Source organism: Podarcis tiliguerta (genome assembly GCF_965153285.1).
Source record: "Podarcis tiliguerta genome assembly, chromosome: 3".
Taxonomy (NCBI): Eukaryota; Metazoa; Chordata; class Lepidosauria; order Squamata; family Lacertidae; genus Podarcis; species Podarcis tiliguerta.
Genome location: NC_139536.1, coordinates 61566410 through 61592384, shown reverse-complemented (window position 1 = coordinate 61592384; position 25975 = coordinate 61566410). Strand labels below are relative to the sequence as shown.

The 25975-nt window shown below is 41.6% G+C and overlaps 2 protein-coding genes across 4 annotated transcripts; one reads left to right on the top strand and one right to left on the bottom strand.

Moving 5' to 3' along the window:
* Positions 1–63: 63 nt before the first annotated feature.
* SLC18B1 (solute carrier family 18 member B1) lies at positions 64–16032 on the bottom strand. Of its 3 annotated transcripts, none has more exons than XM_083435059.1 (14): positions 15278–16032; positions 13602–13741; positions 12191–12282; positions 11083–11156; positions 10270–10417; positions 9088–9244; positions 7513–7649; positions 6327–6428; positions 5705–5796; positions 4777–4872; positions 4032–4106; positions 2020–2113; positions 1876–1925; positions 64–623 (listed from the first exon to the last, which is right to left on the bottom strand). In XM_083435059.1, the coding sequence occupies exons 3-14, from the start codon at positions 12200–12202 to the stop codon at positions 557–559; spliced, it is 1104 nt and encodes a 367-aa protein (XP_083291185.1). In that variant the 5' UTR covers positions 12203–12282; positions 13602–13741; positions 15278–16032; the 3' UTR covers positions 64–556. The 3 variants fall into 3 exon arrangements, with proteins under 3 accessions (XP_083291185.1, XP_083291184.1, XP_083291186.1); XM_083435058.1 differs by having other exon boundaries at positions 12191–12286; positions 15278–15415; XM_083435060.1 differs by lacking the exon at positions 1876–1925 and having other exon boundaries at positions 12191–12286; positions 15278–15415.
* Positions 16033–19579: 3547 nt separating this feature from the next.
* On the top strand, positions 19580–24316 carry RPS12 (ribosomal protein S12). Its single transcript, XM_083435169.1, has 6 exons — positions 19580–19671; positions 19829–19874; positions 21791–21907; positions 22838–22940; positions 23395–23496; positions 24227–24316. Exons 2-6 carry the CDS (start codon positions 19861–19863, stop codon positions 24287–24289), a joined length of 399 nt encoding a protein of 132 aa, XP_083291295.1. The 5' UTR covers positions 19580–19671; positions 19829–19860; the 3' UTR covers positions 24290–24316.
* The last annotated feature ends 1659 nt before the right edge of the window (positions 24317–25975 follow it).

Sequence of the window (25975 nt, the reverse complement as noted above, 5' to 3'; positions counted from 1 at the left end):
GGACACAAATCAATTTCTCAGACAATCAGTAATTTTCTACATTCAGAAAAAGTACACATAAAACAGCTTTTAGTGTTCTTTATTTTAAATTAGCAGGCAGACAAAAGTTTTAGGTCACAATATACCTTAAAAAGTTTCTAAGAATATTAATCTTTAAAAAAAAAATATTAGCAAAATGCCCTAGAACATCTCACACACTTTCGAAGAAACTAAGTTTATTGAGTGCTGACCATCGGTGAATTAGAGTACAAAAGTAGAGCATTACGGAACATATTTCACATAGTGGAATATATTATTTTCACATTGTGCAAAGTACTTCTGTCCACCAGACAACTTTGCTGCTCTCACATAGAACCAGCCCAAAGAGGTCTATCACACGAGTGTCCAAAAACACAGGCATTCCCTCTAGAAACAGAATGCCACAGTACAGCGGTCAAGAAGCTACAGCCCACCATGTGGCATGAGGCAGTTGCTTGCTTGCCTCTTGCCTGTGTATCAAGATCCTAAATTATCCGTACAAAAGTAGTTTGAAACTGGCAGCAGGGAAGGCTTCCAGCTACGTTGCACTTGGCAGAAGACGAGCCCTTTCTTCCTCTGTGCCTGGAAGGTTTTGGGGATGGGATCTGCGCAAAAGAAGAAAGACAAGGTTCGGAATGTTCTCAGCATCCACAGCAATATTAAAACAGAAAGGCAAAATAAATTTTAAAAATGCCCACAAAAAAGTTGCCTATTAAAAGGGAAGAAGGCTATAGAGCTGCAAATGGATTTGTATTGCTTCAGTGCGGTTTCACATTCTTCCTTCCTCTTTCTTTTGCAAACCGTGATTTAGTCTTAGTGGCTGAGACGACACGCACGGTTTTACTCACCACCACGACATAGCAATATTTGGACTTGAATGTGGGGGGAATCAAAACAAGTTGCCATGGCTAATATGCCTAAGTGCCAGAGCTAAACCAGGCAATGCCTCAGTCCCAGGAAAAATCTCTCTCCCTGAAGCTGCCTTGAAGTTGCTGTTGGGAACTTCCCTCCTGTGGGAAATAGCAGCTTTAGATGAAAGATTTTGTTAAGTTGTGGGTGAACATATCAGATGACACAGCGATTTTTTAAACAGCTCTTGTTTATTCACAGGCCAGGACAGAACTGAACCGAAGGGCTCAGTCAGCCTGCTTATATAGAGCTCCAGTACCACGTTATTGTAACAACTTTCTAAAACTATCCAATCACTGAACGTCACTTTTGATCCTTCATTTGCATAACTATCTACAGTATCCCCCTGCTGGCCCAGGGTGAGAACTTCAGTACATAACAGATTTCATCAGGATTATGCCATGGCCCCTATCCTGATCAGCTTCCCCCACCCCCAGCAGCTGTATTTTGATAGAAAACATAGCAGTGAGGGGGGTATCCCGGTTGTGGAATAGTCTTCTAACAGAGGCTCGCTCGGTTCCTTCTTCATAGTAAGGGTGCCTTTTTTTAATTCACCCAGGCCTTTGAAATCATTTGTAGTCTGGCTTCTGACTTATTGTGTATTTCTACTGCTGGGTCTCTTTTTCCTGTTAAAAATATTGTCCCCACTCAGCCATGAAGTTCCCTGGGCAACTCTGAGGCAGCTGTGCTTTCTCTCAGCCCAACCTACCTCACAGAGTTGTTGTGAGGATAAAATGGGAAGGGGCTTTGTTTGCTACCTTGAGCTTCTTGGGGGGGAAAGGTGGGCTATAAGTATAAATAAATAATTTTTAGTTTGCAGCGAGCTGAATAATCCAGAAGTAAAGCAGGGAAAACTTAATAATTAGCTCAAATGGTTATTTGTAAGTTTAAATGAAAATTGTAATTTCCCCCCTTTAATTCATTTTTTAAAAAAAGTAGTCACAGTACCTTCTTCTGTGCAAGGTCTCGTAGATATAATATATTGCAAGAGCTAGCCCCTGAAGAGAAAACAAATAGTATATTTGCAATGTGCCACACTTTCAGAGACAAACATAATAAAAGCTCAAATCAAGAAAACACTGGTTTACATACACTTATTAGCGCAAATCCACCCTGTATGGCTGCAGCCCATTCAAAACCCAGCTTGTCGTTTAGAAATCCACCTAATGTTGGACCTACAAAAGACCTAGGAGAAGGGAGCGAAACACACATTTAACGTAGGTCTGAGAAATAATGACCAATGCAGCTTGCACAGACTTTGCATCCCGGGTTATGATTCAAGGCGCTTTGAAGAATTTGCACCACTTCTTAAGAAAAGCTAAACGAAAACATCCCCCCCCCCCCCAGTATGGGCCACTGGAAGGATCCTGGGTAATTCTGCCCCCTGCCAGAGCAGCAGCTGCTTACTATGCTTTGCAAGACAAGAGACCAGAAAGGTGTGGCTAGCCCAAGATATTATAAAAGACTGGTTTGCATAGTTAGTGCCCCTAAAAAAACATGTTGACAGCTCAAAACGTGTTGAGTTTATAAACTATTATTACATTAGTCACACTTAGTTCTCAATGGAGCTTCACTTAGTCAAGAGTAACTTTTCATAAAGTGCAATTAACTTATCATGGATTGAAACCTAGATTTCCAATAATTTTTTTTCCAGTCTTCTGAACTGGTACCCTTCCCGCCCTTATCCTCTGCTCCAATCACCTCTGGATCCAGATAAATTATTTTACCTAGGTTCACATCCACACCACATACTAGTGGCCAAAATTGTGGAAACCTTTTGGAAAAAGTGTATTTCCGAGGTTCGAAGGCTCATAACACCCGATTGGCTCTCTAAACACTCATGCTCATTGGCTACATTCAAATGAGGGGAAATTACTGCACATCAACCTAAGAAAGTTGTGCTTCCTTTTTCTTTTGATAGAATACAGAAAATTGAACCAACTTTGTTGCACGACATTCTTCATTAAATTATCTTTCCATTGAATAATTTTATGGTATTACTCCAAAAAAGTGGCGTTATGAGCCATCAAACCTCAGTAATACACTTTTTCCAAAAGGTTTCCACAATTTTGGCTATTAGTGTATATTTAAAGCACATTTTTACCAATCGAATAGCTATGGCTTCTCCCAAACAATCCTCAGAGCTGCTATTTCCCCCTTATAGAGCTATAATTCCCAACACCCTTAACAAACTACTGTTTCCCAGGATTCTTTGGGGTGGGAAAGCTTTGTGCTTTAAATTTAGGTTGTGGGTGTGTCCTAGAACACCTAATGCCGCCACAGAGTCTAGAAATGCATGGGCTCAACCCAGCCCCAAAAGGGCATAACAGGGCATGCCCCTAATCAAACAACTATAAGAATGGGTGACCTGGGCATGCCCCCCTTCTGCCCCTCCCCTTGATCAAAACAGTTCTGAGTTCTGAGCTTTGCTCGTGGTCAATTGGATCAAGTCCAGTAGCTATTTCTAGAAACAAAAAGGTCTTTTGAATTATTTGAACAGAGGCTTAGAAATGTGTGCTAAGAGTCTGAAAGGGCCCTTATTTTTACTTGTTTCTTCCCCATTGTCACTATAACACAGCCAGTGCTGGATTTACGTAGAAGCTAAACAAGCTATAGCTTAGGGCCCCACTCTCTTGGGGCACCCAAAACATTTAAATGGGGGGAAGGAAAATTGGATGTACATTTCCAAAATAGAAGATAAGAAACAAATAAAATAAAATAAAACCTACACACAGCAACAGTGTTTTGTGTAAGTAATGGGCATATATAGCATATATTCAACACAAAAAACGGCGACAATTTGTTGTTGACAAAGGACAGCTGGACCTTCAGTAGCTTGGGGCCTCATCAAACCTAAATCCGGCCCTGCACACAGCACTCACATTCTTACACAATGAATATTTTGGGGGTTTTCTCCAATGGAACTCTTATTTATGTAACCCACATAAACTCATGTTTTGTACTCACCCCCCACCCCCAAACCTACTGAGACCTCTCCTCCTGTGAGTGAGCAGGGTTGCTTTAGTTCTGTAAGTATCAACACACGGAGAAGAGAGGAGGACATGGGCGTGCAAATGATAGGCAATCCATGACCTTCTACATACCCAAGTGACCATACTGCGCTGAAGAGTCCAGATACCAGGCCTAACAAGCTTAATCCTTCCTCAAAGCCGTTCTCACTGCAGGACGAAAGGCAAACAAACAGATCATTTCCAAAGGTACCAACTTTTCATTTTGAAATGCAAGTTTTGGTGCTCTGCAGCTTGGAAGACAAGTCATAGAATCACAAAGTAGCAGCATCCAAAACAGACCTGCCTCGTCTTTCAAAGGCAGATGCAATCTTTCCTGCAGGAAGAATAAAGGAATGAAGTGCTGTCTCTTCAAAATCTTCTCTACGGCCATGAAACCACATCTCATTCTGTAGTGAGACGTGGTTGTGGCAAGTGAAAGGTACCACACTGGTACTCCAGTGGTACTCGCACTGGGGAAAGGGTTCATTAGCTCAGGGAGGGAGGCCATTCTTCTAAAAAATAAAAAGCACTGCCATCATCTTAATTCATATGTTGTCTTAGCTTTGCATATGAAATGGGGTGGCGAACCTGTGGTTATTTGGATGTTACTGGGCTGCAACTCCCATCATCTCTGAACTTTGGGTCATATTGGCTGGGAGTCCAACAACATCTGGGAGGAACAGACTCTCTGCCTCTCAATAGAAAGTATCCTGGCACAGATCTATAATCATCAAAGGAATTCACTACAGAACAAGCGAACCCTATTCCAATTCGCTTGCAATGAGCTGCCAAAGAATAACATTTTTTTTCCAAAGTGTATGGAGAGACGATAACTTACTATGCATGATTGAGCATTTCAGGGAATATCGGGATACCGCTCATTCCAAGGGAAAAACCCATCAGGACCAACATTAGAACAAAGAGCCAGAGTTTGCTGGGGGAGGGAAATCAAAATCCTAAAATAAGTTGAGGAAATGATGCAACATTCCTCATTTGGAGGAAGGTACTGGATACATATTTAATAAATAAAATAATAAGCAAACACACACTTCATTATACCTTTAATTCATATATTAACTTTTTTTAGCATTGGTAACAACATTTCTTTTATAGGAGTCCTCCCCCCCCCATAGTAGTATTAGTAATAATATATTCTAACAGCTTCCCAAATGTAGTTCAGAGATTATGTTTGCCATGAGGAGTTGAGAGGCAATGTGCGGCATGACAACTTGCCTAAGAGCATACAAGATGCTGTTATGTCTCCTCCATAACTAGCTCAAGGAAAGGACCTCAAGTTTACCTCCCACAGAATGAGAAAATATTGTTTGTCAGGGCACTCTGGGCATGAATTGGGAAGGCCAAGCTTGAATCTCTAGCATTAACTGCTGGGATAACCCCCATTTACACTATCTCCCAAGCTCCTTAGACACAAATGAGATGGAAGTAAATGTCTTCATTTTTCTTTCAAAAAGGGAGTGCATGCTTCTAAACATTTCAAGTTAAAAGTAAGGGGGAAGGAATATAAAAATCTCAATAGTACACACTCTTTTCTTGGCGGAATAAACAGCAGGCTGTGTACAGGCTGAATAAGGTTGTAAGGGGACCACATATGTGATGTTAGAATTCAACAACTTTTGGGTACAAAATATGAGTATTTGAGGGCAGAACATACACTGCCCTGCTTACTGATTTGTGAATAAGCGTGAAAGCTTCAGAACACGGGCAGACTGCCAGTGCCAGAGACACATTCATCAAGTGTGCATTACCTTTCGATGTGCAAGATGGGAGCTGGTCCTAACATAAAGTAGCATAATGCTGTCAGTATGCCTCCAAAAATCATTAGCCACTTCCTTAAGTACTGCAAGAAACAGAAGTGAAAGACTTGAATTTTGTCAAAATAACTACATTTGAATTAATTCAACTGACAGGAGGAAAAATTATGTACTTTATAAGTGTCACTTCATATTTTCTAAGGCAGAACAGTGACATTCAGGACAGGCTGTGATAAACAAACAAAACCAGCATCCAGCCTCATACTTTGAGATAGTCTTTGGGATTGATGGAGTCATTTCAAAACCGGTTGGTTTTCTAGTTTCCTATTGTCACTGCATTTTACACATTAATTTAAAGTTTTCCTTGTTCATTTGTCTAAAGGGGGCACCTTCATTTTACGGAGATTCCAGGACCTAGAACAACCACCAAAATCTTACATAATGGGCAGTGGGATATGGCTTGGCTGAAATGGGTGCCAGGCACCACTGTTTTTACCCACAGTGAGGCCTGTGGGATTGGTTGTGTTTTGACTTCAGAACAGGAATTTCTAATTATGAAGCCTACTGAACTTTAATCACTCTATAATGTAGAATCACAGCAGGATTTTGAACTCACCGGTAATTTATCACTGAGAAAACCAAGCAATGGTGAAGATAAGGAATAGGAGAGTGCTAGCCCCAAGAAGACCAATCCCACATAACCAGCAGGCAATTTGAACTAGAAAAAGAAAGCAGATTTTTTGATATTTCATAAAAAATAGCATCTGACCCTCAGTAAAGCTCATTGTTGCAGCAGGGCAAAGTTAGATTTACAAGCAATATATTCTTATGCAATTTATACACACACACAAACAAACATAAAAATGAAAAGGCAAGATTTCTGCATTTTTTAAAAAGAAAAACTTGCAACTTTTTTAAAAAATAAACTCAACTAGAGATGGGAATGCCTGGGAAAAGACCAGGAAAATGGGGGGCAGCCCCCCCCCATTTTCTTCCAAACGGGAAAAAACTGCTTTTGGGGGGAAACAGGCAAAAATCTGTATTCCCCCCCCCCCGCGTTTTTCCCAGGCCTTCCCATCTCTAACCTCAACAAAATTGGACAAAATGAAAAAATGCACTGGTAGAGAAATGGGCTCTTATTTAGAAGTGAAACAAGCCCCAAAAGTTTAATATTTTCAGTGTTTGCTGAATACTTTTAGTTTACTCCAAGATTAGCCTATTTAATCTCTGCATTTAAAGAATCTTGTTCTTTAGTTTTAAGACTCTTTTATCATTAGCATGATGTTTCACATTTTATTTCTGTACACCGTTCAGATATTCCTTATGTCTGAAATCAAACAAATTATACTGGAACACAAAGCACAACTTTGTTATGAGTAACAGATTTATTTATTTTAAACCTAGTACTTTAAAAACAAAAATAAAACCAAACAAAAATTATTAAGGGTTGTTATCAGAAAATTGCATTCGTGTTTATTTCACTTAGGCTTTAGCATTATGAATGCTAGGAATGTCCACTGACTCAATTAACTTGGCTCCACTTTGCAGTTATAGAGAGGAAGAGCTTGTCATCTGCTCACCTGGCTGAGCTCCACCTGCAGCACTGAATTTCCCACTCCACTACTTCATCTGGCCTTAAAGCTACAAGACCGCAACTGCTATTAGGACACCTCTTGCGACTGACCCTTATGAAACTCCCACCAAGACCCTCGCAAAATTGATAATCTTATATAATTTCAGTTGATTTTGATAATTTTAGATGAAGCATTTGTATGAAAGGCTTTTCCCCCCATTGCACCTACCTTTTTCAAGACAAATAGTGACATGGTAGGATCCAGAAAGCTCAAGCATCCACTCAGTGTGAACATAGTTAAACAGAGGAAAATAACTTTTGGAAGAACAACAAGCTTCCAGAATGAATCTTTGCTAGGAGTGGAATCTGTAACAAGACAAAGAGTGACATTTTGGGCAGGTTATTTATTTTAATCACACTCAGTGTGAATGTCATGTTACAGAATGGGATAGGGCCCTGCCCCAAAGCAGCATACAATCTTTAAAGTTGACACTGGGAATAGTGGTGGGAAGTAGGGGGAGGAAAGAGAGGTGGGAAAATATTGTTTAAAAAGGTGTAGTCATAGGTATATCAGTGTATTCAAATCTGAATTGTCAAATTGTGTTATTATTGTTATTATGGTTTTTGTTGTATGTGTCTTTTGTGGTTGTTGTTTGTATCGAAAAAATGATAAAATAATAATTATTTTTAAAGTTGACACTGGGAAAACAGAGGAAGACAAAGGAAAACAAGACTCCTGAGCAAAGTTAGCAGTCATGGGAAAAGCACAGAGATTCTCTTATTGATCCCTAACTGATTAGAGACCAGGAAGCAGAAAGCAGGAATAAATGGAGTGGAGAGTTCTTGCAATAAAGAGTGAACAGTGCATCCCACCCCTCCACCCCCACCTGATCAATACTAGTAGGCAGCGCTATTTTTTATATTGCTCATAAATATTCTAGACTAGAGGAAGGAAGTGAATACTGTGACAGCCAAGTTCATTGACGACACCAACTTATTGGAATAGCAAAGAGCTCCAAAAGGATCTCTTCGCCCTAGGGGAATGGACATTAGAATGCTGGCTCAATGCAAACAACAGCATACTGGGACACATTTGGGCAAAAAATATCCTAACTTCATACACATATATCAAGGATCTCGGAGGTGGAAGTGATTACTAGGAAAGCAATCTTGGGGTTGCGATGGCTGGTTCAATGAAAACAGAGCTAATGTAAGGCTGCAGTGAAAAGGGCAAATTCCACAATTGGGATCATTAGGAAAATAATTGAAAATGAAACTGCCAATATCATGTCTTGGGCCAAACAGGTTTCTCAGGCTTTCAAAATGCTACAAAAACCTGCATCAATTTCATCTCCAGCTTTAAGGCACTTCAAAAGTATCACAGAAATGCTTAGAAAGCCACTACCTGCAACACTCAAAGGGACTTTTTTACTATGCTTTCCAGTCCTATCCTTTGGTAGGGGAAATAAAGCAAAGCTAGCATTCAGGATAGACTGGAAAAACCCTCCTGAGTATGCATGTTTTGGATTGTTTTTTAATTTGCTATTATGTTATGTATTTGGTGTTTTATACTGTGAAGTTTTGATGAAGAATGGTATATTATTGTTGTTTTTGTTATTATTTTATAATACAAGGGCTCTGTAGATTGGGCACAGCTATTACCGTCACCAGTATTACCACAGGTGAGAGGAAAGTTTCCTACATTAATGTGTGGAAAAACAGGCTCCAAGAGACAATCTTCACAGTGGAGAATAGGGAAGTTCCAACCCAATTCAAACCGAAAGGCAATAAAGACACCACTTACCATATTTTGGTAAGAGGAACATATTCAGCGGCACCAGGATCAGCACTAGGCACCCAAGTACGATGAAAGGGACTTCATAGCCGAAAGACTGGTACAAAAAGCCACCGAGAGGCGGGCCCAGCACTAGTCCCAGTCCAGTAAAAATTTCAAGGCTGCCCTTAAAAAAAGAAAGCAAGGACAACAATGGCATCAGATCAGGTGGCCTAGTTGATGCAGCAGGACAGACTTAGTGAGAAGTACAAATTTCATTAGCGTCAATGAAGTGCTAAGTTTTGCTTCTATGAATGTATTAACTATTTTCCCCCTTGGCTTATGGAGCGTTTGAGTATATATAAACCTTTAATCTCTTTTTTAAAAAAATAAATCTTTACCCCAGTGCCACAATGGTAAAGCACAAGCTTGTTTTCTTAAAGTAAAAGGGGGTGGGGAGAACAACAATATTGGTCCAAGGATACTAAAGCTAAGCTCACATGGTGTAGTGAAAGCTATTATATACTATCATCTAGTCATGATTTTTTTCTGGTTTGGTGCTATCAGCATTCAGCTAAAAGGTCAGCTCTTAAAGCAACAACACAGATCTGCCTTTGTAGTTTAGTTACTTGTGATTGTCATGCAAAATTAAAACATCACGATCTTAACATCCCTTACCAAATGAAACTTTCCCAAGTTAATTTCAGTGTATTGAGATGATGTTATTTGTGTGATGCAGGTCTCCTAGTCCCAAGAGGCCCCAAGAGCATCTGAAGTGTTAGAACTTCTGCTTTACAGCCAAAAGGTCACAGGGAGAAGAGGAGAAGGAGTTTGGATTTAATATCCCGCTTTATCACTACCCGAAGGAGTCTCAAAGCGGCTAACATTCTCCTTTCCCTTCCTCCCCTGCAACAAACACTCTGTGAGGTGAGTGGGGCTGAGAGACTTCAGAGAAGTGTGACTGGCCCAAGGTCACCCAGCAGCTGCATGTGGAGGAGCGGAGACGCGAACCCGGTTCCCCAGGTTATGAGACTACCGCTCTTAACCACTACACCACACTGGCTCATTTCCCCTTTTGTCTCTTCAGACAGGGATGGAAAAGACTCCTGCCTAGAACCCTGCAGAGAATGCTGCCACACATTGAAAGCAGCATCATGCCACATTACATATTAACTGTGATTACTCAAAATCAGCTCCTGGCTTCATACATACCATAACGGTAGCAATGTTGTTGGGGAAAGCCTTTGCTAGAATAGAAAACGAGGCTGTTATGGCTGCGGCAAAGCCAATCGCGTCCATGGCTCGAACTGCAAAACACAACCCTATGAATATCGGCCCATCGGGTGCTCTGTCCAACATCCTAAAATCGAAAGAAAAGTTAATGCAGCTCCTTGGCCTCTTATGCATACACATCTAGTACAGTGCTCTCGTATAATAGACATGTTGGCAAGGCCCTCTTGTGTAAGTAGCGAAGGCTGCACCTTATGGCAAATATTGGGTCAAATCTGCCTGGCAAAGTTGTCGTCTGCAGTGAATCCATAAAAGATATCTGAGAAAAGCATTGCAATTAAGCAAAGGTTCATAAGTTAGGAGCTGCTTTGGACAAGACATCAGGCATCATCGAACAGACCCATAACCAATTTACATTTCCACTTTTTCGGGATTTCAAAGGGAAATGTACTTTGGAGTGAAGCAGAATCCATATCCACATCTTGAGCCTGTGTCCTTTTGCATGTAAGGGTTAGGAGCTGCTTTGGGCAAAGCATTTAAGTAATCTTTTGGATCATACAAACGATGTATAGATTTATATTTTTTAAAGCATGGAAGATTAAAAAATGCAGTTCCAATAATGGCCAAAAATATAAAAAATATTAACAGAGGCTATATCCTGCCAAATATATGAGGTCCAGGAGAACAGCAATGGCTTAGGCCCTAGCTTACTGAGTTGAAGTCTTGTATAAAGTACTTTTAATAATTTTAATTTGTATTTTTTTGAGATGCATCATAATCCCAACACACACTCACCCGAAGAGAATTGTGGCAACTCCTGAGATGAACATTCCAGCAACAAACATAAACTTTGCACCAATCTGTACAAGCTGCAAATTACAGAACAATAAAGTTATAGTGCTTCTGCAGGTTTATAGATGTTTTAGTACTCAAATTTACTGTTCTTCCTTCAGTTTTTTATGAAAACAAAATTAAAAATCTGTGAACTTAACGTCTGCCCACTCTACAGATTTACATCCAGCTCATTATCACACCTAAAAATATTCTAAATGGATAAGTGAATTAACCTACTTTCACAACAGCAACAGGTGCAATTAACTGTTACAACACTCTTTGCTGCTGCTACTTTCCATGCTGCACCACAGCACTCCCATTAGCTAATAAATCCACTGCAGTAGTCCAAATACAAAGGTCAAGTCATCTGTCCAAGAGGGGGTCACAGGGGGGTGAAACTGCCGCAGATGGAAAAAGGCACTCCTAGCCACCAAGGGTACCTGAGCCTCCAGTGACCATGTTGGATCCTCCCAAGGTATAGATCTGTTCTGTCCAGGTGACTACAACCCTGCCCAGAACAGGTTGCCTTTATACCTCCTGCACTCACGATCTCGCCACACATAACACATGTGTCGTTTTAGGATTCACTTTCCATTTATTGTCCTGCATTAAGTCCATCACCACCTCTAAGCACTGGTATAGCAGATGGTGGATGAAGCTCAATGGGAGCACATTGCTTCAAGCCACATGTCTCTTCATTGTCTGTACAATTCAGGATAATGGCTATTAGGCTATAGTGACCTGGATTCATTGGGTGGTATGAATTTTAGAGACCTCCTGTCTCATCACATTCTGGGATCTGCTGAGAGGACCTTTCAAATGAGTCTACCTGTTTGCAAAGGGTACAGGACAGACTGAAAGGTATTCAAAGTAAGGACTCCATAAGCATGGAAAACCCTTCCCTTTAATTTATGGCAATTCATTTAGGAAGCTTGAGATTTTCTAGATGTGTTAGAACACCTTAGTAAGGATGTACACAGGCAGGAATTTAAGATAGTCAAATGAAAATGACATTGCTCTTCTGAGGATATTTGAAGCTTACATTATGGAAATTGTCAAACATACTTACATACTTTCCCATGATCAAAGAAGTCAAGAAGTTGAATAATGCAAAGCACCCAAAAATGAGTCCAACTACAGTGTTACTAGCACCTTTCTTTTCTGCCTTAAACAAGAAAAAAAAAGAGGACTCAGCTACACAGATGCAAATAAAACGTTTTAAATGTGTCGTAACGTGTAATATACAAATAGTGAGCTATGAAAAATTCAATGTATTTTTAAACCTTTTTTTAAAGCATTTTTACAGCGTTTTTATGTGTGTGTGGATTCCACCAGAGAAAATGTTTCCTTTAAACAAAAAATATCTACGTCAAGCCAGAAACACCGGCAGTTAAAATGGCTTAATTGTTACAAAACGTTGCTGGTGGACATTGGAATTCCAATTCAGAAGTCTCTCAAGTATCCCTTAGTATTGGCAAGGAAGTCCAAGGAAACACTGTAGCAGAACAGCTGGCTTGCTGCTGAACAACCCTGTGGTTGTGGATCAATGAATCTCTGCACCAAATGAATAGGGGGAGGGGAGAGAGAGAAAGCAAAATTCACATGAGCAGAACTTTGTAACAGACCAGCAATCTACCAGGCACTTAGCCAAGGTGTTTTATTTTCTGAAGAAGAGGATGTGCCCTGCACCTAGTCATGGAAAGAAAATAAAACACCACACCACATGCCCCATATCTGCTTGTATGGCATTTGTTATGCAATGGTTCAAAGCTGCTTCCCACACTGCATTTTATACACAGGGGTGTACGAATGCACCTACACGAAAAGTAGAAATCTAAATATTTCCTACCACCGTAGAAAGTTGTTGGTGGGACAGGTCTCTGGGAAGAGGTCTAGCAGAGCAAGGATGGGAAATCTGCAGGCCTCTGGAAGTTCTTGGACTCCCAACTCACATCAGCCCCAGAGAGCACGGCCAATGGTCAGGAACTCAGATGACAACATTTGGAGGGCCACAAGATCCCCAACCCTGGTCTAGAGAGTTCACAGCCCTTCAAGTATTATCCAAGAGAACAAATGGCAAAAAGTGCCTTCAGACACTTCCCAAATAGAAGATTTTAAAAATTTATGGGTAGAGAAATTGCATTCACCAGCAACATTTTGCAGTTTATATGTTGGGATTTCTTTACAACAAACACCACAACACACTTTCCTCTCTAACCTTCTCTTCCTCCCAACCCTCCTCGTATTCCACCCTTGCTTTTTATGATTCTAATTATATAGTGTTTCCTCCCTCGTTTTCCCTTATTTGCAATTCAATGAAAAATTGCAAGGAAAAACCCGATTTTTAAAAGACGATGGGAAACGAGACTTTTGTTAGACATGTTGCTGGACAAAGTGTCATCAAACAATTCTATCAAAGTCTTCATTGAAAAAGTTGTAATGATGTAAGCACTGGATTGCCAAGTTGTATATCCATTTACCTCTCTTGGGAAAAAAGGTCCGAGGATTGAGTAGCAAATCATTGAACTGAAGTTGATAGATGCTGTAGCTACCAGTATAAATATCTGTTCTTTAGAGAGCCTTCGGGATTCTTCAGTTGCCACCTGTGGTATGTCATTGTCTTAGAAGGAAAACAATATATTTCTTAGAACGTAAAAAGCAATATAGCACATGACTTTAAAAGTAGAAACAAATGCATGTACAGTTTTCACAGGTTAAATTAGAAATATAAAAAATTTCAGATTTTTCAAGAGTCCAATGCAATTCCCTTTGATCCACTTGCACCCTCAGAGTCTAGTAATCTGGGCCAACATTCTAAATAAACTTGCGCTAAAAGGATAGAAATAAGAAACTTATTAAGTTGTAAAGCACATATCAGGTTGTATTTTTGTACTAGCCTGAGAAAATCTTCTGGTATGATCAAGAACATACAGTTTAAGATCCACATGCTTAATTTGCTAAGAGCTTTTGAAACTCAAGTCAGAGATATTTCTTAACAAACATAGTGAACTGGAGATTATCTTTGAGGTACTAGCTTTAAGTTTGGCATAGGAAAGGAGAATGCATTTCTATACATGCATTTTGTCCAAATTAGTAAACTATTCTATTCAAAAGACCATTTCTACTATGCTACTGCAGAAAGCAGATTAATATTTGAGAGTGGGGAGAAATGAAGAGACAAAACCTAGGTTTCACCTTTGAATAGCCATACACACTGGTTTATTCCATAACCTACCTTTCCGGTTTGGCTGTGTGGATAATGTATGAAAGAACCACCTTGAGCTCTATTGAGAAAGGACCACACCTAAGTCTAATAGTACAATGAAATAAGCAACATGTGCAGGCTAGCAGTACAGGGGTCTAAAATAGCTGTACCTTGTTACCTTCATGTTCTAATGTAAGATAAGCCCACGTGCAATTGCAGTGTCAGTGGGTGTGTCCTACTATGATTTAATCATTTTTTCAGGGAGACTCATGTCATTTCTACTATTCAGCTATCTTTACACACTCAAAACTTAAGACCACCCCCTTTTATTCACTTCTTGGGGAATAAAATTGGAAGGAGTTGGCTCAGGTGGGGGAAAGTAACAGCCTAATGAGTTCTGAGTACGTCTACTCAGAAGTACGTTCTGAGTACGTCTACTCAGAAGTAAAGTAAACCCCAATGAGTCAAATGGGACTTACTCCCATGTAACTGTATATAGTTAGGTAAAAAGGCAGAAAGTCAAATTAATGAGATGTTGAAAGGAAGCCTGGCACAAAGTAATTAGCTCTCTAGCAACGTATATTTACCAGAATAAAACTGCCCCGTCATTGTATATAACTCCACAATTTAAAAAAACACGGATTAATTGTTGGGATTATAGCCAATTTACCTTGTTATTTTTGTTTTGATTACCTTGTTTGGAGTGTAGTACAGCAAAAGGCTGCTAAAGCATAGCTAATTGCATGTGAGCTGCGACCCTATCACCCTTACTTGTGAGTAAACTCTAAAACCAGTGGGATACATTTCTGAGTAAGTGTGTAGTAGGACAACTCGCTATTAGGATTCAATCCCGCCCGGGGATTTGGAGATAGAGAGCGCGGGGAGAGGGAAAGAGACCTCTCGAAGCGACGCTAATCGAACAGCAGCATTTCCGAACATTTTTACACCCACCTGGAAGCTCGCCCGTCGCTTCGGGGCTGCCCATTGTAAAATAAGGAAAAGGGAAGAAAAGGCTGGATGCTGTAGCTTCAGGCAACTTCCTCCCCCCGCGAGAAAAGCGCGATGGTTCCCCGGGTTTCCACAAGTAACAACCGGATCTTCCCAGCAAGGAGGGGCAACGACTTCAGCTGCTGCGACCCAGTAGGTTCAAGCCCGGGGCATCCACTCGGCAGAACTGTGTTGCCGGGCGGCAGCGGGGAAACAGCTTCGGAAGCAAACCGGCGCCGAACTCTGATCCCGCTCCGGATCCCGGCAGGCTTCACTTCGGTTAGTTGAAAGCTGCGCTCGGAAGTTGCCTCATCCCGCAAGCTTTCCTCGGGGTGGGGGCTTTTTAAAGGCGTAAAACTTCCTCCTCTGGTACTATTAGTCTTATATCCTGAGGCCGCTGGGAGTTTTAGAAGTGACCCTGCAGCTGAAAAGAGGGGTTTTCCCCGTTTTTTATGACTTAAGACATCCGTAAGCAGTCTTGCTGAAAATCTGGTGGAGCTATTTCAGTGGGACTAACTTGGCTGCGACTGCAAGCATGCCTGATTTCGAAGTGAGACCAATTGAAGTCGATGTATCTTACTCCCAGGTACGTGGGTGTCTACAACTCCCAAGGTGCAACCGACCCATTCGCGACAGTGATGTAAGCAGCTCATCTCTGGTTTCAGTGGCCATTCAGAAATGTGATGCCCTCCTCTGGAAGGAGCCAATGTATTTCAATGGCTATTTTTGCATGTCTCTGGGCAGGGGGTGAGGGGATGGACCACAGAATAAGAAGAAAGCTAAAACAGACCTCATTTCTTCTATATGTGAAGCATCTCCAGCAAATGTCTGAACTGTATTGTGGAAAACTTCCTAGGATGGAGCGCTCATATGGAAATGTGGGCAACCCGCCTCTCTGTGGTTTCAGCCCAGGAACAGTTCAAACATTTGTATTCTCAAAAGTGCAATGCAAATGCTCTCTGATTGCCATTGTAATTCTAACCAAATGGTGCCGAGTCCAGCCTTGAACCCACTTCCTCAAGGAATTTTGTTTCCTCTTCCATAAATGTAGGAGCAGTGCTAAGTGCTGTAGCTAAGTGCTGTGTTTTTCATTTCATGATGGCAACACACCTCTAAGACTATATGGCAAAATGAACTTTTGGTCAATGCGGCCAATTTGGCTTCAGAATCAAGGCAGCTTCCCCACCCGCTTTACAAAACATCCAGCCTTATAAAAAGTTTGCTCACTTCAGAGTTTACTATTTTGTGATATTTTGGTTGGTCCCACTAAAATAATTCTGGGATTTTCCAGAATAAATGTGTTAGCTTAAGACTTAGCTATGCATGTTTCAGCCTCATTAGTGTGTGTTTTTCTGTCTCTCTAACAAAAACTCATTTATTTGGCACACAGCCTATTGCACCAAGAGTTGACATCAATGACCTTTGCTGTGATGTAAGTGGTATTGCTCCACCACACTGCTGCTTAGGAGTGGCACCTAGGACTTCTCTCTCTCACACACACAATGGATTTAAATTTTCAGGTCTAGAATGATTGGCTTACTTCTGCAGTTATATATGTGTACAATTTACTCACAGTGGAATAAAGTGTGTGGTGTTTTTTAATGTATCTTTGTAGGATTAATTTCTTGGTTTTAAAATTCCCAACACTGTAATTGGGCTGTTTATATTCCAAAGCCCTGTTATCAAAATTCCTTACTTCAAAGTGAGTGGCAGGCCTTTAAACTAATATCTGATGCACCAGGTTCATGGGGAGGGATACTCTCCCACTTCTTTTCAGGCATCTCATTTCTTTTTGAGCAGTTGTAATTGTGTCTGGTATGACTTCACCACCCCACCTCCTTCAAACATGAAACAAATTTAAAGATTCAGCTTTTCAGTAGAGAACAGCAATATTCCAAGTATGTCCGTTTTCCATCACAGATAGACAGCAATAAGAAAAAAAGCCAAAGATGTTAGAAAAAATAAAGCAATGAAGACACTTGGTGGAGATTCAGAGGTTATCAAGGGTATTAACTCTCTTAGTTTTCTCTCTAAAGCAAAATATGGCCAATAGTATTCCAAGTAATGCTTTGCCTCATTAACATAATGGAAGAAGCAGAAATTCAAAACTGCAAGGTCAGATCAGAAATAGTTAATTGCTTATTCTGTATCACTGACTTTATAATCAAAGGCAGAATTGTTAGTTATTGATAACTTGTTAAGGTCAGTGTGCATTGGGAGTTTGTAGGGATTAGCTTTGTTTTTACTCTGTGTGTATTACTGTTTGTTAGCCAGCTTGGGCATCTTTGGAATGATGATAGAATCATTATTTTTTAAAATAACTTGTTACCAGAAGCAATTTGGTAATTTTTGACTCTGCATTTAATGACTTTCCAGCATGGGCGTAGCCAGGATTTTTGTGGGGGTGGGGCAGAATTGACGTGATTGGTCAGTTAGTTAAGTATGTCTATTGTTTGACAACCATGCCTTCCAGAGGGTCACCCCTTTAGGTGGCCATGTGTGCTCCAGAGTGTGGTAAGCCAGCCCCATTTGGGGAGAGTCCTACTCATTCTGCTGGCTGGACATCTGCCCCCAAATCATTACATGATGGATCAGGAGATATGAGCTGCCTGAAATCCTGAACATGCTTACTTAAAGCAAATTCCATTGAAATTAAAGCTCCTCTGTCCTCCTTACTCAAGATGACTTAATACAAAGCAATACAAAGAATGATTTGCATGGTATATGTGTTCAATGGTTTACCAATACTATACCAGGATGCCTGTGTTACCAACAACTGTTTTGTGAATTAAAACTGCTTATTGCATAATTACCATTGACTACACTTTCCTTGCTGCTATGTTGTAAGTCGTCTTGACTATCTTTTAGAAAGGCAGGATATACTTCTTGATAACAAATGAACTTGTCACTCAGAGGGTTTTAAGAATACAAAAAACCAAAACCTTCCTATTTCATGTGCAGAGTGTACTCAAATGTTTCCGTCTTTCTAGCACAATGTACAGCACACACACATTGTTTCTTGTGTGTTGCACTGGATCCTGCCATCTCTGCTGAGCACAGCGTTTTTGAGGACATGATGCAGTCTACTTTTGCTACTTGGATAATCTAAATCTTAGTCCAGCAAATGCATTCCTTCTGGATTCTGCGCAGAAGGGCATTCCACAAACGCCCCAAGCAGCCTTTAGGAAGCGCCAAAGCTACCACGTGTGGCAGTGATGTGGCCAACTTATGACTACACCATTCAAGTTAAGGTTTTGTCTGCGCTTTTTTAAAAAACAAAAAACCTCAAAAACTTCTCCCAGCAAACCACTGGTATAAAAATATTATACCAGTATTTGGCAAAGGTCCATCTTTACAATCCGAGCCCCTCCTGCCCATTCCGGCCAATCCCCAGCTGGTGCTTCAAGAAACAGTGGGGCGTATTTTTTGCCATTATCTCGGGACTCATCCGTTCCTACACCGGCTTAATCTACCTAAGAGACACCGAAAGATCCACAATAAAAGCGACTCTTGGCGAGGAGGAGGGCGACCCTGGAGGGGCGTCTCCGCAGAGACCCTAATCTCCTCCGGAGCAGAAAGAAGAGCAGCAACCCGCAACAAGGAGCCTCGAAGGCGGGCAGGTTTAGCAGCCCTGCTCCGCATTCCCACGCCTCAGCGCCCCACATGGCAAGTGGAGGGTCGCCAGCTGCGAGGAAGGCGCTTTCGCCTTTCGGCAGCCGGAGCGCTCTCGGAGGGGCGAGAAGGAAAGGCTCCGGCAACAGGGAGGCCTCGGAGGGACTGCTCGAGAGAAGTTATGCTCTTTCGGGTTGTGCTTTGCTGCAGCCTGGTCCGCCCGCCGACTTTCCCGCCGGTGCCTTTTGAATGATTCGGTGTGGTTTTTTTTGTGTGTGTGTGTTTTGGCTACCCAGCGTGGAGAATTAGGCAGCCTCCTCCTCTCCGCGCAGTATCCGCCAAGAAGTCTCGCCCTGCAAGTGTGAGGAGCGCTGTGTGTTTGCGCAGGACAACAGGGAAGCTGGAGGCGGAGCAGGCACGGCGGGACTCAGTCCCTCGGGGAAGCGCAGCCGGGCAATATAACGGGCACCCCCGTGTGCATTTATAGCACCAGGGCGCTCCTCTATATAAGGACAAACTGATGATTCGCTTAGCGCAAACCGCAAGGTTTCCTAAGGAACTACCGGCAACGGCTTTAACCTCCGTTTGTTTTTCGCCTCCGAGCAGGCGAAATGGTTGGACGCCTAAAACTGCAGGCGCGCGCGCGCGGCTGCGCGGGGAAGGAGAGCGGGGTCCTCGCGGCCTTAAATAGGCGGGCGGGCTACTCCGCCCCTTCCTTTTCACCATCGGTTCGTGGAAGCTGTGAGGTGGGTGTCGGGTGTCTCGCTCTCTCTCTCGCCCCCCCTTGTTTCTCCTTGTTTTTAGGGAGGGGGGGGAGAGAGAAGAAAGACGACTCTCTTTGCTGTTCGCTCCCTCTCGTTTTCTGCCGCTCCCCGTTTAACAGGCTCCCTTCTTTTCTTTCAGCCACCCCCCGGGCGGGAGAGTCACCACCAACCATGGCCGAGGAAGGGTAAGTGCGAGCAGACGGGACGGGGCGAGACCTCCTGGAAGCTTCCTTGCTTCTCTTCCCCGATTTCCGGGCCCCGCGCGGGGACTTCGCCTTCTGGCTGCACGTGGCTGGGCCCAAGTTTCTCTCCTCGCGGCCGCTTGAACCACGTGCTTAGCGAAGGCCCTGCAGAGCCTTTCTCCTCTTCCCGCCTCCCTCCGGCCGCTTTCAGAGAACTGGAACATGGCGCTTCAGTGCAAAATAGGCCACTCGGTCGGTGTTGCGGGAGGGCCTGAAAGTTTGCAGGAAGAAAGTTTCCAGTTCTTTCCTCTTCCTTGCGGACACCTGTGCGCGCCCGCCCGCACCCTACCCCCCCCCCCCCGAATCTGGAGTCTCCATGCGGTGAAGGGAGCGGGGTTCCCCCCCCCCCCGCCTGGACGCCAGTGTGCGATGGGGAGGATGATGGGAAACTGGGCATCTGTAAACGTTAATTTGATTTATCGTGGGATCCCAGCGGAGCAGCAAATGGTCCTGGCAAATTTCAGAGGGGTTTTTAGCCTGCTCTGCAGAGACTCAAAAAGCGTCCTGTCCCGTGTCGACTTCACTGCTATTGCCATTATTACAGCATTTGATCCTCCAACGTGACCCTCCTTATTTTATCCTTAAAACATAACCCTATGGCAGCCTAGGAGTGTTACGGTTTGATGTTACTCCATGTCTTTTTCATTGCCTCTTTGTTTTAAGGCTAAAGCTGCACTAAAGTCTGTAGAAGTTTATCCCAGAATGTTTATTAGTGTTCTGAGTTGTAATTGGCTGTGTTGATAAGCTCCTTACAATCCCATCCCAAACCACTGTTACTAGTGATATATCTCCAGTGTTTGGCTTACTGCTCTTTCTCCCACATATTAAATGATCAGGGTGCTGATTTTGCTGTAGTCAACAGCTTCATGGGTTGCAGCATGCAGAGTGGAAGAGTTGGAATTGTAACTTACAAAACAATACTTATTATCTCCATTCATATAGACCTCATTCTTTTTATGGCCTTGATCAGCTTAAAATCAGCATTGTGCTTCATAAGCTGCTGATCAGTGAGGTTAGCAAGCTTGCAAGTAACAAAAACTCCATGGCACATTATTTTTAAATAGTGCATACACAATTTAAACAGATTTTATTAGTCTGGTAGTGTTGCTTACTAAACAAGGTGGTGTGCAAACTTAATATTCTGTGTTACCAAACATTCATTTAAAAGTTGTCAGTAATGTAGGAAATTCAATTTTAGTAGCTTCTAGGAAAGAACAATCTGGGAAACAAAAATACACATTGTGGCCATATGTAGAATATTTCATACAGTTCTGGTAGCTCTTTCTCATGAGATCATAGAATTCAAAAATATTCAGGAAAGTGCAATTAAGATGAACAAGAGCAGACCTCCCCTATAAGGAAAGGTATAAGCTGCTGTTGCTTTTTGTTTTAAAAAGATACCCAGAAGTAGTCTTTTGAAATTCTCAGTAGTTTTAATATACATAAGAAGACACTGGTATTGCCTACCATCCTAAAACCCAAATTGTCAATGAAAATGGTATTTTGGAGTAGCCAGGAGGAACTAGAATTCAAAAAAGGCCACTGTTATAAGTAAATTGCTTTTAGAAGTTATAATTGTATTGTTTAAGTATTAGACATTTGCTGCTCTAGGCTCTGTTAAGAAATACATGCATTTAACAAATTAAGCCATGACCTTTTGTTCAGATTTGTGCAAAAAAAATCTTTTTGCTGTAGCAGTTGAATGAATCGGTGTTTGGGTACAATGTATGTCCAATTCCAGATGTTGATTTAAATGTTCAAAAATATCTGGCTGGCCACTGTTAACAGCAAAAGGGACCTAGTTGAATGTTGGTGAGATAAAGCAAGTTCATGTTCTTCTGCGATTTTTCATTTGCTAGCATTGCTGCTGGAGGTGTAATGGATGTCAACACCGCCCTTCAAGAAGTGCTGAAGACCGCACTTATCCACGATGGCTTAGCCCGTGGAATTCGTGAAGCTGCCAAAGCCTTAGACAAGTAAGTGCTGGATGTTAACTAGTATGTGTGCCTCCATGTTGGAGTTTGGTCGGGCATTTCCTATAAGAGTGAAAAGAAATTTGCTCAGGGTAGCTTACAATAGTAAAAATTCCTTCTATCCTGTAAAAATGATTAAAATACAACCATGGCAGAGACCACAAATAAAACTTAATTAAAACAGCATATGTTTAGCAGGTAACAGCCTGCTAGAATAAAAACATCTTCACAAATTAGTGAAAGACGGCCAGAGAAAGAACTTCTATGGCTTGCAGGACAAAAGTGTTAACAGTTTGAGATGAGAGCTACAGGTTTTGAATGATGACTCTCTTAAAAAGTCGGATACCCCTTCACTCTTACTATGAGTGAGAATAATAGTCTGACAAACCTGTACATATAGATTGGTCTTAAGAGTAGGAGCTACAAATAGTTTAGTAAGGTCATGGTGGTGGGAGTAATATGGTAAAAGCACCCAGTGTAGTTTGAAAAATTCTAATTGGTTGTGTTAACATTACTCGTAACTAGGTAAATAAAACACATTTAAAAACCTGGACTAAATTGTTACTGACGGGGCATCTGGTACTTTAAACTACATTTAAATTGCAGCAGTGGTATGAAATTCACTAGTATACTGGTTGTGCCGTTCTTTGGTACTAACTTCAAAGTCTATAAAGAAAACAGAAATACTGTTTATGATCCATGATATTGATCCCAGTTTCCCTCATGTGACTTGAAAAGAACATACAGAAAGAGATTTCCTGTTATACTTGCCCAGATAATGTCCTATTGATTTGTGGACTAATGGGAATGGTTTGGGGAAACTGCAGGTGGGGAGTCAGTGGAATTTGGCCCCTCTGGGTGAACAGAAGAGCAACATGGAATTGGATCTTTGCTGTAGTCCACTGTGTAACTAATAATGGTCTATTGTTTTAGACGCCAAGCCCACCTTTGTGTTCTCGCATCCAATTGTGACGAGCCCATGTATGTCAAACTGGTTGAAGCACTTTGTGCTGAACATCAAATCAACCTGATAAAGGTAATGATTATGTACATCTTTTAGATTAATAATTGAATGCAAAAGCTGTTTTGCTTGTTCAGTAAAATATTTTCTACTGAATGTAGCATCTAGATCAGGCATAGGCAAACTCAGACCTCCAGATGTTTTGGGACTACAACTCCCACTATCCCTGACCACTGGTCCTGTTAGCTAGGGATGATGGGAGTTGTAGTCCCAAAACATCTGGAGGGCCAAGTTTGCCTATGCCTGATCTAGATGCTTGACTTTTTAAGTACTGTTCACGCTGTACAGTGATGATAACTTGGCTCCCTCTACTGAGACTTGTGAGGAGAACAACCACTAACGTTACCCTTTATTTCTGAGTGTACAGCTTGCTTGCTTGCTTGCTTGCTTGCTTGCTTGCTTGCTTGCTTTCTGTGCTTACCATCTTATTTTGAAGGCAGTACTAAAGGAATATAAAAATCTTTGACAGGTTGATGACAACAAGAAGCTGGGTGAATGGGTAGGTCTCTGCAAGATCGACAGAGAAGGAAAACCCCGTAAAGTTGTGGGCTGCAGTTGTGTCGTTGTCAAAGTAAGTTGATGAAAGTGCTCTTTAAAAAAAATGGGTACATATTTTAGAGTAGTTTTATTTGCTAAGTGTTTCATTGTGCCTTTACATACTGTTGCCTACATTTTGGTCTCAGATTGCAGCTCTTGAGCTTGATTAATCCAGACCTGAATGTCTTAACTATTATCAGCATAACAGTTAACAGCAAAGAAGCACACCACTTGCTGCTTTGCTACTGTTTGAAGAGAAATAAATTTTTGGTTGGTGCCTGTGGTGGGTGAATGAGAAATTGGGGTTAGAGGGGACTTCTGCATGTGGGAATATTGAAAGAGATACAATTTCCCTACCCATACAGTTAAGTGATATTTTGTTGCTCTTTTAATCTTCTAAATACTTGCCAAATTTAAACCGAGCACCTCATATTTCTCATAAGTAAAAAAATTTTAAATGATTGTTCTGTAATGGTGCACAAACTGATTATTTGTTCCCTTTTTTGTTTAATGGGCAACACTGCCAGCTGGATAAAATCTGCTTAACTTTCAAGTGTTCTGCAGAAATGCAAACTATTGCTGGCAATAATAAAGCCAGGGTACGAGCCTTGAAGACTAGGTAGTCATTGAGGTCCCAATAAATGGCTACATTTTGGTTTTTAAATATGGGTTGACTTTATTTTACTGAATACCCTGTTTTTAGTACCCCAAAATGGGCTCTGACATTTGGCTTATTGTCTTATTAATGCGTTGTCTTATTGTAGGACTATGGCAAGGAATCTCAGGCCAAAGATGTCATCGAAGAGTACTTCAAGTGCAAGAAATGAACCAATAAAATATATTTGCGCCTGACAGTGTTTGTGTTTTGCTGGTCTTGAGATAGATAACCATTTTTTTTCAAATGGAACTAGTTGTTCATTCTGTACTTTAATTATGTAGAGGGGCTACAGATAGATTACTCCCATTTCCTTCCAGGACAGTTTTGTATGCATGTAATCATGTTAATCTCAATAAGTTTAATGAGAAAACCATACAGGAAGCAACTTGAATCAGATTATACATAATGCAGTCTCTACTTTCAGACATGTTTGAGACAGCTGGTTTGAACACTCTTTGAAACCACCCTCCATTAAATAGGCCTTGTCTTCCTTTTTGATATGGAAGTCCCATGCCATGCTGGGGTGTATAGGTAGAACATGTGCTAATGAAAACCCAGTCAAGGAGCAAACCAGTGCAACAAGGTCGCTGCCATATTGCTCAGTAATGGAAGTTTCTGGACTAAAGCCAGGTTATTGGCTTTGGGTCTTAGCTGGGATACCAATTTAAGATGGAAAAAGTGCAGGTGCTGCCATCTTTCAGGGGATGGTTGGCACCGCCCACCTCTGGTCACATTGGACCCTCTGGTAGGGGCAGGCACTGTCTGCTCGGCCAATCAGAGTTGGGCTGGGAGCCTGTTTTAAGGGGGCGGCCACACAACACTGCATTTCCATGCACTTTGCTGAGAAACAAGCTCCACTGAGTTCAACAGTGTTTGGGTTTAATGGTGGTATTCCCAGATAATTATGAATAGGACTGCAAGCATAGTCTGTTAAGGTTCTTTTAAGAGTCTTTGCAAGAAAGAACAAATGTACCAAGGCTATAGGTTTAATGGGCCAGAGTCTAGATGAATGTACAGAAAATAAATGATATTTTTTTTTAAAGTGATGCAAGAGAACAGGTATGTCAAGTACAGAGCACAGTGTGGTGCTTTTTTACATGTGCTGAGAGACATTAAACTTGGGTTTGTGCTGAAGCACAAAATGGTCTCTGATGTCATTTCAGAAAAACGCAGAAACGGCATGCCTAGGATCCGTGCTCATTGCTCCAAATGACGGCACCATTTTAGCTGCTCCCAGCTTTTTCTACTGTGGCGTCAGCAACTACCTGGGTATCCATATCTCACGTTTTCCCATAGCACGCAAAATTAGGGTGTTACCAAGGTGTTGTGAACACTCAGTATCACTTTGCAGTAATGCGACAGGTCAGCAGAAAGATTTTAATATTCCTGCTTAGTTCTTGCCAAGATTTCTCTCAACGTGGCTTCTTGCTTGGCATTTTGAAACTGGGTGACTAATGTTTAAGTTTTGTCCCTTATGCAAATTGTACTGAAACAGGAGTTCAAGTTGCCAGTATTCCATGAGAGCTGAATGTCTGCATGAATAACTTCAAAATCTGTCATGCAGACAGATCTTTTCATTTCACATTAGGATTTCCCAATATAATATACTGATAAATTTTGCAGTTGCTCCAGTGGCAAAGGATCAGGGACTGTCGGCAAGAAATCAGTAGACTGGGTAAGCGCTTGGTTGCTGGTTCCAGTGATTCCATTTAAGCTACACTATATCCTTGCCAATGAAGGAGTACACAATCTGGTAGTAAAAGTGCACTCAAGTGCTTTGCACAGTAAAGGTAAAGGACCCCTGGACGGTTAAGTCCAGTCAAAGGTGACGGGGGTACGGTGCTCATCTCATTTC

Excerpts from the sequence above, each read along its gene's own strand:
- SLC18B1 (XM_083435060.1), bottom strand. The coding sequence starts at position 15,311 with ATGGGCAGCCCCGAAGCGACGGGCGAGCTTCCAG. Across the intron at positions 11,157-12,190 it reads CTTTGATCATGGGAAAGTAT|CTTGTACAGATTGGTGCAAA; the intron begins GTAAGTATGTTT and ends TGTAATTTGCAG. Across the intron at positions 4,873-5,704 it reads CCCATCTTGCACATCGAAAG|CAAACTCTGGCTCTTTGTTC; the intron begins GTAATGCACACT and ends TCCCTCCCCCAG.
- RPS12 (XM_083435169.1), top strand. Across the intron at positions 21,908-22,837 it reads GCTGCCAAAGCCTTAGACAA|ACGCCAAGCCCACCTTTGTG; the intron begins GTAAGTGCTGGA and ends CTATTGTTTTAG. Across the intron at positions 22,941-23,394 it reads ATCAAATCAACCTGATAAAG|GTTGATGACAACAAGAAGCT; the intron begins GTAATGATTATG and ends AATCTTTGACAG.